General features: G+C 42.7%; 1 protein-coding gene across 2 annotated transcripts; it reads right to left on the minus strand.

The window, feature by feature from the left end:
* Window positions 1-442: 442 nt before the first annotated feature.
* Window positions 443-13,699, minus strand: LOX (lysyl oxidase). 2 transcript variants are annotated; one of them, XM_064405809.1, is made up of 7 exons: window positions 12,686-13,535; window positions 12,191-12,299; window positions 10,757-10,894; window positions 8,344-8,500; window positions 5,900-5,995; window positions 5,635-5,750; window positions 443-4,162 (listed from the first exon to the last, which is right to left on the minus strand). In XM_064405809.1, exons 1-7 carry the CDS (start codon window positions 13,398-13,400, stop codon window positions 4,156-4,158), a joined length of 1,338 nt encoding a protein of 445 aa, XP_064261879.1. In that variant the 5' UTR covers window positions 13,401-13,535; the 3' UTR covers window positions 443-4,155. The 2 variants fall into 2 exon arrangements, with proteins under 2 accessions (XP_064261879.1, XP_064261880.1); XM_064405810.1 differs by lacking the exon at window positions 443-4,162 and having other exon boundaries at window positions 5,631-5,750; window positions 12,686-13,699.
* Between the last annotated feature and the right edge of the window lie 3,588 nt (window positions 13,700-17,287).

Genomic DNA, 17,287 nt, shown 5'->3' on the forward strand with positions numbered 1-17,287 from the left:
TGTAAAAAACAGGATAAAATGTGTTTGGAGTAACTGCATGTTTAATCTGTTAGTCAGTTTTCTAGAGTACATAGACTTCCTACCATGTACTGCTCAAATGCTCTTTCTGTGAAAGCATAGTTTTTGGAGCAGAAATTCTGAAAGTGCTTTTTAAGTTCCTGTTTTCACCAAGACCGATGTGGTAGGGAAATTGCGTGTCCAGATGAACCATATTCCTCCTCCTGTTAAGCCTTGACATGTTAATCCTTTGTGTAGTGTGGGGGGTAATTTATCGTGCCTTGAATTTTTTTTGTTTCTACCTTCTTGTCACATTTTTTCTGAGACTGTCAGCAAGACAGAATTTTCTTCATTTTCATGTCGACATAACAAGCTCAACTGAAGCCTTCTCACTGAGGGATGGATGTGGCCTGTGCAGTAAGTAATACTGTAATACTTCGACAAGTAGAACGCTTGAAACATTTTATTCAAGTCATTTTCACATAAACTTGCAACCATAATACGGGCAGGTAACACAAAAATATGAAAGTGCAGTGAAGAATACAAAGCTAGTGCCTGAATATTATAAATTAGAGCTCTTCAGATAAAGGTGCAAAGTTACTGAAATTAAGACTCTTTGAAGAAAAGTGAGGGAAATAATGAAAAGTCTTCAAGAAAGTTGCAAAAAATAAGTGGCATTTCACTGTATCTGTAGCATTTAGTTGCTTAATAAAAACCTCCCAATTACATACTCTTTGGTTTTAATTCAAGTTAAAAATCTTTCAGCACCTTTTAGGATTTGGAGAAAATGAAAATGCCTTTTTGGCATAAATGTGAGACACAGGATAAACCACCTTTCAGTGTCTCATTTATGAAAACCACCCTGCTGGTTTTGAATGAGCACACTGCAAACAATGCATGAATGACAACAGGAAGATACATTTGATATGTGCATTCATTCTGGAGCAGAAAAAAACCGAGTAGACTTTTCCTAACACAAAAACATCATCTACACAATGTTTTGGTTCCATTGGTGACCAGTCTGTCATTTTTGTTACACTTTTATCTAGAAATACACAAATACCAAATGTATTTCAGGATTAAAAAAAAATATATATATAACAAACCCTTCCTCTCATAAGCCTGACATACATTATGTTCCTTATGTGCAATTCTTAAGTAAAGATTTGAAGTGTGGGAGGTTATTGTTTCACACACACTTATACATTCTGGCTTTTCGGAAGAAATTTGAGACTGCAAGACAGCAAATTTGTAGTAGAAATCCCACAAAATTTAAATCTGGTTTTGCTCCCACTGAGACCAATGTCAATACATTTCAAAGATAAGGGAATAAGCCTGATGTCTGGTAAAATGGACTCCAAATACAATTTGCTGTAAAAATAAAAACTTTCCAAAACAGTTCCTAAAAATGCACATAATCCCAAAAACATATTCCAGTACGCAAAAAATAAGGTGTCAAATCTGCAGAGCCAAGATACTGAAAATATTGGGTGGTGCTCCCCTAGTTAGAACTACTTCTACACATGCTATATAATAAACTCTTCTACTTCTAACTGCATTGTGATTGACTATAGTTAGACAGGGTTGAAGTCACATTCCTTCATTTTTTTTAATCCTAAAATCCCTTGGTTTTTTGTTCATGTTTTAGGCAATTTTTTGTGCTATTGTACATCAATGTCATGTCGCTTAACACACATTTCAAAACAAATACAATATTTTGCTACGGAAAAAAAAGCTACATTTTTGTAGCTCCAGTATCCCCAATATTCAAAGTTACAGCATTCAACACCTTTCCAAACAAGGCCATTCCCACTTGTTCCACCCACACAGATGCTCAAGGCCCCTCTGGCTCCTTGCTGACTTCAGTGGAGTTCTGCAAGTAGTTTGGGCACAGACGTGAGAGCAGGTGAGTGTGTCACGTGCGAGGGTACCCCCCTTCCCGCGGCTGCTCCGGCTCCAGTTAGTGCTCTCATATCCCACATTCAGCATCAGGCACCATGAGGTACGAGCACACCACCTCTTCCCAGGAAGCAGCCCGTGCCCACAGCCTGGCTTCCATTCAGTAGCTTTTGTGTCCATTGCCCAAGCTGCTCTCAGGACTTTGACCCCAGTTTTGACCTAAGTCTGTAGAAAGGTGAATGCGCTTGCATCCCTTAACACCTCTTAAACCTAAGAACTCTGGGCTGAGATTTCAGAAGCCTAGACTTTAAACAGACCCTCGTTTTTGCACACATATGTAACAAATGGTCTTCTCATAAATCAAGTTTCCAAATTTTGCTTCTGTTCATTGCCCGTACTAGTTACAGATTGCCAAAATAGATCTTGCAGCAAACAGAAAGGGACCTGCAGGTGTAAATTAAATTATTCCGCACCCTCTCCCACTGGTGGGTGGACATCACCAGGCTGCTCGTTCTCAGGCTCCTTTTAAGTTCTGGTTGTGCAAATTTGTAACCAAGTTATGATTAAGGTGGAAATAAATTAATATACTAAAGAACAGCTGATCTGTGAAGGATATTATGGTAATTCATCAAAATTCCAAATTAAATCCATAGGGTCCCAAAGTATAAAATATTTCCAGATACTACCTGAAGTATTCTCAATAGTGATAATAAAACCTCTCCATACTCCTCAGATTTTAAATTTTAAACTATATTGAATAGCACATTTTTTCTATTTTTTTTTTAAATTTATTGAGCTTCCAATATTTCATTAGGTATTTTGAACTGCTGATAAAATTAATGAACACCAATCAATATTTCTAGGTCCCATTGCTCCAAAAGTAGATTCTTCATTTTACATGATCAGAAATCTTCTGAAAAAAAAAAAAGAGCCAGATCCCCTTGTGATATGTCATTTCACAGTTTAAAACAAAAATCACAGCTACTGTAGCTTACAGCAGGGTGCACTGCAAAAGCAAAATAATTTGGGGATGGTAGGAGGAGTAGTACACCCAGCACCAGTTAAGCAGTTCAGCAAAAACATTAATTTGGGCTGGAAGTTTGTCCGCTTAACAATGTTGCATTTAGTTCCTGAACAGCCTAAAGTAGGATGTCAAATACACTGATTTTTGCTCTTCCTCTCTACATAATATATTTTCAAATTTGTTATTTTGAATACTGAGATATACATTTTAAAGTCAACTACAGTACTTAAGGGGGAAGCAGGTAGTAGGTTTTGTTCACGCTAAAAATACTTTGTAAGAGATTCTGACCTACTTCTGTTTGTGGTGCCACCTGAGTTAATTGCCTGTATTATTTTGATGGTTAACCTGTTCAAGTTGGATGTTTTTCATAGATGACCACATCAGGGACTCTTCATCATCTTCAAGAGTCCATTTCTTAACCGGTATCTTTTATCCACATTAAGTTTGTGAAACTTTTTTAAAAGTCCCACTTTGAAAAATTTATTGAACATATAAAGGTGGGCAAGATGTTTAATTAATTTTCACAGATTAAAGGTGTATTTCAAAACCCAATCTGTTTTTCACTTAAGAAAATGGAAAAACTTCTAATGTATTAAAAATGTAAACATAACTTTTCTTGCGGGGGTATAACTGATATATATAATATATATGTATTTCTCTACTATATGTTAATATTCCTTGAAAACTGAACATACTTCTCTCTTTCATATCAATGTGTCCTAGCAAGAATTTTTAATAGTACTGTATTATCACTCTTAATCTGTTTTTCATTATGGTCTTTTCTGAGATAGCTGACATTAGTACTTTCTCTTGAGTTTTATTAAATTCATTTTGCATACATTTTTTTCTACATTTTTAAATATGTTCAACTCATCCACCAGTAATATTCCCACTGAAGTCTACTATCACATAAACTCCAAATTAGAAGGAGCTAAGAAATGGTCCCATGTTTTTATGAATGAGTTAGATTATAAAAATTTAAAATATCTCTACATGAAGCACCAGTTTCACGCATTTCAATAGCAACACAAGTAATGCCAATTTAGATTCCTAAAATCCAGTTAAGTTTTGGCTGAGAAGCAGCAGAAGTGCTTCAAAGTCACGTAAGGTGTGTGGGTGTATCTGTGTATGTTCTGTAGCTTTGTTTCTATACTGTTTGCATCCTAGTGAAGTCTGTATAATGACACTTCAGTTCAAAACATCTGTCACCATCTCATCCACTTCTTGCATCTTTCTCAGTATCTGTTGAAAGAAGATAAATCATTTTATGCAGGTGAACAGGCACGCACAGAAAGAGGAACTGCTGAATACCCACTTGTCACCTTGAAAGCACAAGCCAGCCAACAGTAACAGACATTTTGTTCCCTAGCCCTGCATGAACATGTACCTGAGAGAGATATAAAGTATGGGCTACATAAATACATGCATTCATAAATATATATATATATATGTGTGTGTGTGTGTGTGTGTGTGTGTATATATATATGTACGTATAAAAATATATATGAGGTGTTAGCCTGGAGGAGGCTGAGGAGAGATCTCATCACTCTCTATGAAACTCTGAGAGGAGGCAGTGGTGACGTGTGGGTTGGTATCTTCTCCCATGTAACCAGTGAGACAGGATGAGAGGAAATGGCCTCAAGAGGAGGTTTAGATGGGATAGCAGGGGAAACTTCTTCACATAAAGGGTTGTGAAGCATTAGAGCGGAATACCCAGGGAAGTGGTGAGGTCGCTATCCCTGGAAGTGTTCAGAAGCAGTGTGAATATGGCACTTGAGACTATGGTTTAATGGTAAGCATGGTGTTGATCTGAGGTTGATGGCTGGACTTTATGATCTAAAAGGTCTTTTCTGACATTAACTATTCTATTATTCTATGTACTCAGTAACATAGAAGTTAAAGGCATGAAATGTAAGTTTGGCTCATTTAACTACTGATTCCCTAATGCAAAGTGAGAAATGAATATTTTACAGGCTAATTTAAAAAGTCACATTAATTCAGTCTATTTGTTTCACTGATATTGTTATAGAAGACTACACTGGTCATATGTTTTTCCTTGACTGCTCTGGAATTTGTTTAATATGAAGCTCTATACAATGTCAATACTCCTTATACAATCCAAGCCAAGTCTCTTGATAAATATTTCATGTGAGCAACTTACACAGTGTTCTGAGATCTGCTTACCTCTGTGTTACAGAAGACTGCTTTCTCTGTGTGTTTTCACAGATACTAAAGTACAGTAGACCATGAGGACATTTATTAAATGAATTTGCCTTTTTGGAGGAAAAAATGTAAAAAAGGCACAATTTTGGCATTGCTTAAACTTTTAAAGAGCAAAACTGTAAATGAAGGATGTGTGAAAGAACTGTTTCAGGGAGGACGGCTGCGCTGCAGGCAGCAGCAGCAGCAAAGTAACACATGTGTGGGATTTTGCAGATGTGTTAAAGAGCACTATAGCTGCTCAGTTGCATGTGGGTGCTGTAAAAGGGCACTGAATGATTCTAGAAAGGTCCTAATGCAAGTACAAAAGAAGGTGTGTGAGCCAAAGGTTGTTATCTGGCAGAGCAGACAGGAGCAGCAGTTTTGGAAAGTGTTACATATTCCAACGGCATGAGTGCCAGAGCAAAATTCCCACAAATTTTAAGACTCCCACAAAACAAAATCCTGACAGTGGGGCAGAGAGTCAGAGAAACCTGCAGTGGGGAGGCACTTACGGTGAAATTGTGCAGCCAGAGGCGTAGGCGTGGTGGCCCGTGTAGCGGATGTCGCAGCGGACGATGTTGTTGGAGTAATCGGATTCAGGCACCAGGTAGCTGGGGTTTACACTCACCTGGAGGGGAGAGAGCACACTGCTGTCTGCTGCCACGCTTCAGCTGGTAACTTACATGCCAAAGCATGTATGCAAATGATTTGCTTCTTTTAAACAGGAAAAAAAAAAAAAAGCTCCAAAAAAACCCTCCCCCTTCCCAGTACGCTTACCTTCAGAATGTAATTTCCAGGTTTTACATCAGTAATATCAATCCACTGGCAATCTATGTCAGCATTGTAAGTGTCGTAGCAGCCAGGGCTCAGACCCTCAAGAATGAAGTAAAGATTGATGTGAAAAAACATTAATCTTTAGAAACAGTGACATTATAGACATTAGGGACACTCAGACTGAAGTTCACTTAACTATCACAGTTCACTGAGAAAATTAACTTAGAAAATTAATCTTATTTTTAGCTGGCATTTTACTTCTGTGTCTAAACTAGAACACCTAGGTCTAATGTACCACTTTTATAGACTGCCCTTTATCACTACTGGATAAAAAACACCTATAATATTGACAGTTGTTCATCTGTGAGGTATCTGTATTTTCTTATAATCATTTGTTACAGTACTCCTTTTATGTAAAAACTGTTGATGATATTATTTCCTGTTCTTCACATAAGATCAGAATACAATAAAAATTGACCACAGACTGGAGGTAAGGATCTATAAATGTTGAGTGAATATCTTCTGCAGTCATGAGTACAGACAGACTTGATCACCATGTTGGAACCTCTCTCTACCCTTAGGAATTATGCAACTTTTTGCTATGAATGTGCCATCTTTGAATAGTAGGGGTAAGGGCCATTTTCCCATTGAGCTTTGCATGGGAATGGTGTCTCTACAGGCAAATAGTGATACAAGAATCTGAGGGAACTGAAAATGTAGCCTTTGTTCCAGATGCATCTTTCTTAAAAATTCTTTGTTGTTAGGAACATGAGTAAGAATCCCCACATATGAATGTATTGGTGGTTCAAAGCTAGTGTCTTTAGCTGTGGCCAATACAGATTGCTCTAGGCAGAGCTGATCTGTTCTGGCAACACACAGAGTGCAGAAAACCCAAGTCCTGCAGGAATTCCCTCTTGACCCAGCTGGTGATCAGCTCAGACTCTTGTGTGTTTGTGCCAAGTCTGAGGCTGGAGGAAAGTTTTACAGTCCAATTACAAACCCCTGAAATATGGGCTTCCAGTGGAAATGCTGACACAGCCATGATTCTAGTGACATAAATACACCAGCTGTAAAATATGTATGTTGCTTAGTTAGATGTCATAGTCTACAGAAGCAGAAAAAGTATTTGTAAAACCTCTTCAAAGCCTCTATATATTGCAGATCATTCATTATAGTTAAAATTCAAATGTGGACACGTCAGCAGGGAAACATGGCTGTCATTTCTCTGTGACAGAATAACTACCTTCTAGATTAAAAGTTGCAGAATAAGGGATACAGGTTTATGTGTACATATGGCCACACTGAGTTAAACCACAGATCCAGCAAAGCTCAGTGTCATGTCTCTGACAGTGCTCAGCAGCAGACGCCTAACAAGAAAAGAGCATAAGGAATGGGATGTGTAATGTCAGGCAAATTCCTTCCACCAGGCATTTAACTGTATTTAAGGCATGGGATTTTTGTGTTAAATAACATCTGTTATTTTGTCTAAATTCTTCTTGATCCCATGGAGATTTCTGATCTGTGCAACATCTAATGGCAAGGAATTTAATACTTCATTCATGTGTCCAAAGACCACTCCTCTGTGTTTTAAAGCTGTTGCCTGACAGGTCTTCATATATTGACCGAAACATCAACTATTGTCAGTAAATATCAAAAATTTCTTCTTTCAATACACCAGTCAAATCTTGGTCTAACTTCTGGTTTTCCAAATGGAATAGTCTATGAAATTTCTTAGCCATACTACACTGCTAATCAACCTAGTTCTGCTGGGATTGGGTGGTTATGATTTTTTAAGCTTTTCTTTAGCAGTTCTGAGAGGTGGTGATGCAATACTCAAGGCAGGAGTCTTGCATGTATTTGTCTATCATAATGGTATGTTCTGTTTTCCATGTTCCCCTGGCACCTGGCTGTACGTTTGTGCGTGGCCCATCATAACATCCAGGCAGGTGCCATTCTCTTTAACAGCCTCCTGCTGCACGGGCACAGAACAATACTCTGAGATTACTGTGCCAGGCTGCCAGCCAGCAGCTGCGGGTGTTAGAAAAATCCAGCCCCTTACAGCTTCAGACTTCACAAGGGAGAAAACAACGGCTATGAACTCTGGCACCAGCCAGTGACATCAGTTTGGGGAGATGAACATTGGGAACAGCTTCTTTATGGGCTGTCTGGAGTGCCCCTTAGCAAGCCCGACCAGTCCTACTGCCACGAGAGCTTGTGGTGTGTTTTAATATAGTTCAGTCAGCAATGGTGCTACGCTAGGGAGTGTCACTGCCCTTTAGCAAGAAACCCACAGCAGGTGGGTGAATTACCATCTCCAGGTTAGTATCCTGGTCTCTGTAACGGGGATTCCAGAAGCTAGTTAGGGCATCAGCTAATTTAGGGCATCAGGTGATTAGCAGAAAAGTTACCCAAACACAAACACGTGGTTGTCTCCAAGCAACTCCTACCTGTGTGTGTGCTGTACACGCATACCGCCTGTAATATCCATAATCACAGGAAGTATCTTCAAGGCAGAAACTTGCTTTGTGTCCCTCAGCAACTTTTCTATGTGAGCTTGCATCCAACAAGTCATAGTGGCTGAATTCATCCATGCTGTGATAATGTCTGTTAAACCACAGATACATTATTAGAGATGGCTCAGATCTTATCAATAGCATTTTCACATATTCCTGTTTGATCTACATCCTGTTAAATCTGGACAAATTTTATTTACTACCCAAAACCTGTGTGTTAGTATACTTTTCTACTACTGACCACTAATTATTTTCATTACTCTCATTTTCAAATACCACATGTCATCCTATAAATAAATAATAGTTTTTAATTTGTTATGGGAAAGACTCCATAGTAGCACTGTTTTTCCAAAATTCTGTTTCACCTTTTTTCCAACAACAATAGCAAGTATTTAGTACTTCATATTTGAATTTAACATCTTATAAGTGTCTTTAACCAGGGGTTTGTTAGGAATGCTTACCTTACATACCATAAATTCCATGGAAGTTTGCTACTTGCTAGCAAAACCCCAACAATTTGGTTTCACATTTCCCTGGCCCTCAGTCAATGTAACACATTTGTAACATTGGTGAAGGCAAAATCTGTATAAAGAAAGCTTCTCTGTACTGGCAATGCAGATTTCATTCAATATCAGCTATTTTTCCAGTCTGTACGTAATGCTGTCTCTATTTCAGCAGTGTGTATGCTTTTGATTTGCGCAAAGTGATGCATTTTTCTTGCTTTCACACAAAGTGACTTCTAGCTCTTACTGTGGAGATTTAACACCTTGTACTCTTGTAATTTCACCCTTTCCAATGTGTGGGAAAAAAAACCGTGTCTTTGCAGGATTTGGCTGTCATTACTTTTGAATGCTATCAGCTCAAGAGGTATATGAGAAAGGCCTAATTAAACAAAACTCAAATGTATTGGTAAAACAAAGCAGCACACAAGCAGGCACATCCAGAACACATCCACAGATGATGATGACTAACACTGAGGTCTGATGGCTCGCCAAAGCAACTGGCAGTTAGGGCTCATTTCCAAATGAGTTTGCTTCACTGTTATGGAAATGATCACGAGAGATGCATTTTTTTTTTGTAGGCAATGTATTTTCTGTCCAAGAACTGAATCAACATCAGAGACATTTTGCATCTGGACAGTGATAGCTGGGCTGTCGTGGCACAGTAAGCTCTACAAATAGAAAACTTCAACTGCTCTCTACCCATTTCATCCATTTATCAAGTTTGTAGGCATGAGGGTTGGGGGATTTGTTATTGGTGGAGATTTTTTTCAGGGATAGATGTTAACTAAAGGACTTGTGGATGCTTTTTTGTTAGGTTTGATTCAGTATTAGCTTTTTTGATGCATGTAAGATTTATAAACTGATAATATGAGTCTTTTTTGAAAGAATTTGTTCTAATGATACTAATTTTTCATTCAATACCTAAAGCCTCTGCACCTAGAGGGAAACATTCCATTGGCTCAGAAGCCTTCAGACCAAACCCATGTTGCACACCATTTTTAAAAGAGATTAAGTCATCACGTATTTACCTGTAGCATCAGAGTCATATTTTAAGTAAGGTGGAAGTAAGTATTCTGAGTAATTAGTTCTAGTATCTTATAACTGCTCCTGCTGAGAAGTAGCAAAAACTGAAACAAACCTGCAAACTTCTACATATGAGTTTTCCAAAAAGGTACAAGTTTGCAGTGTTACCTGCTTGGTCTACTACATTTCCTTTGTTGTGTTTCCAGCAAATACACTATTTCTAGAGCAATGCTGCTATGTCAAAATATCATCACATATGTACAGAATATTATTGATAATGGGATAAAGTCAGTCAACCTGAGTCAACTCAGTAGCTTTCTTTTTCCATATTGATCAGACCATTCCTTGTGAAGAACTAGTTCATTGAATTCAGCTGAAGAAGTATGGATCACTGTTTGAAGTGATTGGGTGCTATTATAGGGAATATTCTAGTAAATGTACACTTTAGGGTTTCTATTTATTTTTATATGGTTGGGACTTTTATTTACTGATTACACTTAAATGTAAGTGGACTATATGTAAAATAAAATGAGAAAGTGCTAATGTGAAATCTCATTTCAGACTTGTATTTGTATTTAATCTGCACATTCTTTCATACATATGGATAAGCTTTGTATCTATCTTTGCTTCACGTGGCTGTGCAAAGAGTAATTATCACTACCTACAAAGAGTAATTAATAAAATTAATCAGATAGTAAAAGGCTAAAGTTTCCCCATGGTTTCTCTCTACTTCACTTTAGTTTTAGAAAATGTTGCCTTGTAAGTGACAATTGTTAGTGAAAAGCATAATTAGAAGATGCCATACTGGGCCCTTCACTCACTGGTGACAGCTGTGCCACTCCCATGAGTAACGGGGTCTGCTGGGCAGAAAATCCGACGTGCCTTGATTTTTCACTCTTTGGGGGAACCTCAGGAGCACTCGATTGTCATAGTCTCTAACATCTGCTCGATAAGCTGAACTGCAATGATACAAATCAAAGAAAACAAAGGAAAAAGCCATAAGTATATGCAAGAAATATTTTGAAAAAATGCTTTCTATTGTCTCAGAAGTAACTGGTACCAGAGATCTTTTCATGCTCCATACGCCTCATGCACTGGAGATTCACAGAGGAATTCCATAGGGTGTGGAAATGCCTGGTGTCAGACCAAGACCTGAGTAAAATTCAGAGCTGGTTTTAATTTTTTAAACGGAAGTTTGACCACTGACTGACTCCCTCTATGAAGAAGATCACTGCTGAGCTGTAAAATTACTCTGGTACCAAAAACCATAATTTCATTAGTTGCTGTTAACCAAAATAACTCCCTGTGTATGCAAGATCACACAACACATGTTTGATTCCATTGTAAAAAAAAACCTAACTAATATGTTTATGCATCAGGCTGTGTTTTTCTATTCTACACAGCTATTATCTACACTCTTTTAAATACTGGAATATTTTAATCAACCAATAGCCAGCAAGAACACTTCAATGAGTCTCCACTGTGAAGCTAGCAAAAAAAAACCCTGCTATGTCATATTTCTTTTTCTGCAAGCGAAGAGCAGGAATGACCCTGAAACATAAATTTATGATGCTGGTAAATAAATAAATCTGTTTTGCGTGATAAGGTATCAAACAAGTTAAAATGGTTAAAAACAGCCATGTTGATTTCATTCCAAACAAAACAGGAAAAATCTCTCTTTGCCAACTGGACAAGACTTAACTTCATAACAAAGCTGTTATTTCAACCCCTTAAGAGACTCTGAAACACTTTTCAGAGGGATTTTAGTTTTAGGAAACATTAAAAGGCATAGACCCAGAAACAATTAGCTTATTATAATCTTAATAAGAAATTGTGCTGGTTAAGAATAGAGGTTTTGTTCAGTTTTTGAGTTTTTTTTTTTTTTGAAGTAACATATGATCTTGTGGGAGTAGAGGAGGGAGATGAAAATCAACTGAATGAAGTGGTTTTCTAGGTGCCTTCATTTCACAAAATTCAGAAACGTTCATGTGTGCCTGGCAATAAAAACACGTAATACAGATTTCCACAGAGTGTAGGTTCTTCAGGAGATCTGCAGCTTGTCTCTCTAATATGGCAGGATTGCTTTCTGACGTGCATACTCTATCACCTGCCACAAACCTGGAAGAAGGTTACAAAGGGCTGTGTTTCCGTGAGCCCTCCTGTCTCACCCTTCTCCACTATTCACCGTGTTCACAGGTGGAAACACGAGCACTGCAACCCACAGCAACTGGGCAAAATCTGGGCACGACGCCTACCTTGCCAAGCAGTTCTCCTCGGCAGCACATCTCAAGTTATACATGGACATCCTCTGGACATATGTGGACGCCTGGATGTAATAGGGATCCGGGACTAAGTCAGGGAGACCTGCAGTTCATCAAACCAACCACATAACAGTAAGATCAACCCAGGACACGTTTGCAAATATTTGGCTACCATCCCAGTCGTTAGAAGCCGTCGTTTTCCTACGGACCCCTGCTCTCCGTTAGCCTCGCATTCCCCTTTGCTCAGGCTTGTCCCAAACACCCCACCGCAAACACGACGCTCGGACCCCCGGTGGGCTTATCGGCAGCTCGCCCCTCTCCCGGACGCGGGGCCTGGGCTGCCCGCGGTCCGAGAGGGCCGGGCGAGCGCCTGCCCGGTCAGCGAGGGCCGGGCGGGGCGGCGAGCTCCGCCGCTCATCGCGCCGGGACCGGCGTGCGGGGAGCCAGCGGCACCGGAGGGACGGGACGGGCGGGAAGGAGGGCTCTTACCGTACTGGAAGTAGCCGGTGCCATAGCCGGGTCTGTACCTGCTGCCCTGGCGGGGCCTCTCGTAGGTGTCGTAGTAGTTGTAGTAGGGGTTATCGTCCGTGTACTTGTAGGGGTTGTAGGGGTCGTCTCCTACCATGACATCTTCCCGGCCGGGCCTGAAGCTGCCCAGGGGCGGCAGGCTGCCGGCCCCGGTGCTGCTCCCGTTGCCGTCGGTGCCGGTGCCGCCGGCGGGGCTGGGTCGCGGCGCCCCCGAGGAGGCGCTCCGGGCCGCGGAGGTGGCGGCCGCCGGGCTCCGCTGCGCGCCGGCGGCGCGACCCCCGGAGGAAGCCTGGTAGCCGGCCTGGAACCAGTGCCGAGCTCCGGAGCCCGGGCGGCTGCCGGCGGCGGGCTGGGGCTGCGGCGGGGGCTGCGCGGCGGCGGCGCGGGCGGCGGCTCTCCGCGGCGGCAGCGTGCCGTTGTTCCGCAGCAGCAGGATGGGGCTGCCCGCCGCCCCCGCCGCCTGCCTGCGCCGCGGGGGCTGGTACTGGGAGCCCAGGCTGAGCAGGCTGTACACCTGCCCGTTGTTCTCCCACTGGATCCGCTGCCTCCAGGCGGCGGGGGGCGGCGGGGGATCCCGGCGCGGCGGCTGCTGCTGGCAGCCGGCGGGCCAGAGGCAGCTCCAGTAGATGCACGCGTGAAGCTGGGCGAGCAGGAGCCCCGGCGGCGCGAAACGCATCTTCTCCGCTTTCGTGGGCGCCGGCGGGTAGAGAGATACGGGCGAAACCGGGAGGGGAGGGGTGGGGTGGCGAGAGCAGAGCGAGGGGCGCCTTTCCTGCTCGGACGGAGCGGGGGGCGGTGCGGGGAGGCCGAGGGGTGCGGGCTGCGCCTCTGGAAGGGTCGGGCGGGCAGCGGGGTCTCAGGCGCTGCAGCACCCGGGAGGTGCCATCGGGCAGGTCGGGCAGGAAAGGAAACCCGGCCCGGGGGAGGCGGCGAGAGCGGCTTTTCTTCTCCCCGGTATTTATAGGCGAGGGGATGCGAATGGGAGCCGGAGCAAACAATCAGCCTCTCATCGTCCTCCGGCCCGCGCTGGTGTCTGGAGCGAGGGAAGGAGGAGGAGGAGGAGAGACCAGGGACTTTAAACTTGCTGGCACGCTCGCAAAGTTACACAAGCCCCGCTGGCTGGGCTGGCTGCACCCCCGCCATTTGTTCACGTAATGCGGCTGGAAACGTGCGGCCCTGACAGTTCCCCCACGGCCGCCCCCCGCCCGCCCCGCGCGGGGGCGGCTCGGGGGATCGGGAACGGGGGGGATCGGGAACGGGACGGCTCGGGGGGGCGGGAACGGGGGGGAACGGGGGGACGGGAACGGGGGAGATCGGGAACGGGGGGGATCGGGAACGGGGCGGCTCGGGTGGACGGGAACGGGAGGACGGGAACGGGGGGGATCGGGAACGGGGCGGCTCGGGGGGGATCGGGAACGGGGCGGCTCGGGGGGGATCGGGAACGGGGCGGCTCGGGGGAACGGGGCGGCTGGGGCCGGCGCGGCGGCGGGGGCTCCCCATCCTCCCTCCCTGCCCTGCCTCCCCCCGCGCCCCGAGCCGTGCCGAGCCTGCGGCGGGCGGGCGCGCTCAGACACACGTAGGCTGCCAGAGTATGCCGTGGGGCAGCGCCAAAGTATGCAAAGGAAAAATGCTATTAGCTCATCAGCGCTGGAGAGACTAGAAACGGGGTGGCGGGGAGGGGGAAGGGGCCGCTGGCGAGAGAGGAAACATGTTTCTGGAAAATGTGCTGGCCGGCACATCTCCCGGGCTGGAGCAGCTGCTGGTGACCTTCGTCTCAGCGCTGAGTAACAGTCGGATCCCCTTGATGACCTCTTAATTAGGAGAAAACCTTTATCAAATAAACTCCTGACTATTGACTTTTGGGTTTTGTGCATATGAGTCACACGAGAAATATATTGGCGATGCTCCTCCCAGAGTAAGTTTTCATTGAAAAGTGAAATTTCACATGGGAGAGGCTTAGCCCCATCACCAGAACAAATAAACCTAGTTTGGGTAGTGTCTCCCCAAAATCTTGCTGGAGAAGAGGAGCAGGCTGTGGCCTGAAAGCCTCTCCCTTCCTTTCTGCTTTTACAAGAGTTCATCAAGGCTGTGTTTTGATAAGTACAATCACCCAGTAAGGCAAATGAATTAAGGTTCATGGATTTCAGCCAAAACTTCTTTTGGGTGTATTTTTCCAAAGGCTGTTTGCTTATGAATCCTTGCAAAGGAATTGATGAGAATACACAAAAGTTCTCCTTCACCGAAAGTTTGGTGGTGAGAACATTTAAGTAATCTTGTCAATGATGATCAGTCTGGGCTGGAGGTTTCCACCTTACTCAGGTAGATTCAAGGCCCCCTAGGACCACTGCCAGCTTCCCCAGGTCAGGTTAACAAGCCACATATTACTGGCCAGGTGGACATTGCCACTGGATTTTGATGGTTTTGTACAGTTCTTCTGTCATCAGTCGTGTTGTAGTTTATTTTAATTGCATATTACTTTAAATGGGGCACACTTAATAATAGAAAAACGGCAAAATAAGGTCCTGTATTGTGGCTGTGATGGATGGTGAATGCTGATTTACACTGCTATAGAATTGTTGAGTTGCAGTGCTCATCTTTGAAGTACTTTCACCACCCTGAAGTCAGTGGTGCCACCGTGTGTGTCAAAGGTCCCCCCATGGACTGGGGATCACTGGCTCTGACCGGCGCTGGCTGCTCGCCACGCCAGGCTGGCTGTGCTCTAGCCATAGAAATGGCCAGTCTGCACAACACTGAGCAGCACAGGGCACTTTTGCTCCAAGGATAGCAAAGTCCTCTCACCTGAGAACATATCCACTAGCCAGGTGGGTGCTTGTTACCGCTGCTAGCCAGCACCAAGGATGGTGGGGAGCATCTGCTGGACTGGGCCGCCAGCCAGAACAGTAACTGGTGTCTTTCCACAAGCGGGTTGTGCTAGTTTGGGCAGTCTGCTGCAGAGGTGGTTTGGCTTGGGTTCTCTTATTCATCGTATTTGCAGGCTGCTCATCCCCTATGATCTTTCTCATTGTGGCTTTGAAAATATTATTCTCCACTTAAGGGTTTGCCTGGAACAATCAGTGACTAAAGCTGAGTAAAATGGAAACGTTGAAGATAGGGAAAATGCAACACTGAAGGAATGAGATTTCTGTCTTTTTAATCTTCCTCTAAATCTTACTAATGTTACAAACAGTAGGTTGTTGCCCAATGTGTGATATTAGACAATGTTTCCACACAGTGGGATTCCAGCCATTTTTTCTTATGCCTGATTAAGTTACTATTTTTCATGAAACTGGAGAAAGCATATTTGAGGCTGGTATTCTCACCTATCTATCAGCCATTTGCACTGTTTGCCGTTTTTTTCCATAGCACAAGCTTCATTTGTTAATTAATTTAGGGTTCATAACGCCTGAAAAGCATTACTAGCATCACTAGAGGGTCATGTCCTTCCCTTAGCATTAGGTGTCCATGTCCATTTAACTACTTTCCTCTCGCCACAACTTGCCCAATTACACGAGGTTTTTACATCATGGGTCTGAAAAGACCATCAAAAAGCTGTGTGACCTGAGATGTGGAGGTAAAAATTTCTGCAGTACTTTAAAAAGACTCATAAGCAAGTCAGGTACTGTGACTGCCCCAAAAACTGTCGAGCATTCTGATATTAAACTTTCTAATGAGGTTGGTACAGCTGCTTTGTACAGTCCAGTTCTGATACTGATCACAGTTAATTTAGTTACTTAAACATTTGCTTACCCCTTTCTTTTTTGTCTGGAATGATTGGTATGCCTGGGTACTTCTTGCACTGGGGATTTTGATTTCTGCTGCTTACAGAAATAAATATAGTGTATATCAACTGGGAAATAAAATCTTCCTTCACTAAAAAATGACAATAACTAAAGCAGATGTCAGTAAGTAATTGCAGCAATGTCTCAGAACCTGGTGTCAGGTGGTAACTTGCATTTAAATTTACATTTAATTGTAAGGTTGTATCAGTCCTCATTCCAATATTACAAATAGAAAAATGTCTCCAATAGCATTAGTAGCACTGCTAAGCTGCTAATTCAGTTGCAGATCTTGAAAATAGAAAAATATTAACCTGTTCACCACAAAAATACCCCAAACAGAACCAAACCTATTTGAATTTGGCATGTCTTAATACATGTCCTAAAACACACATTTTAAGGTTCTTTAATCTTACTAGTTGATATGTTTATGAAAAAAATATGATAGTGTAAAAAATGGGAAGCAATTTTAAATGTCAGTTTACATCAATCCCCTTATTTGTTACATTTAATATTATTGCTAAAATATCAGTTCTGTAGTAATGGGTTGGATAATTTGTGTTCTTGTTTAGTCAAAAAGTGGTATGCTTAGCTAGGGTCACACACATAAACCAAGAAATATAAATAATTTTATAAAATCCTAGCAAGAAACTAGACAAACTTAATATGTATTAAGTATAATTATAAACTGATTTTTTTCACTTGGGATTGGAGGGTTGGTTGTTAAGGAGTCACTACAAGAAAAATCTTGAAAAGTAGGGGTTAGTTTCAACTTTTTCTACCTGGG

The sequence above is a fragment of the Passer domesticus genome, chromosome Z (genome assembly GCF_036417665.1).
Source record: "Passer domesticus isolate bPasDom1 chromosome Z, bPasDom1.hap1, whole genome shotgun sequence".
NCBI lineage: Eukaryota > Metazoa > Chordata > Aves > Passeriformes > Passeridae > Passer > Passer domesticus.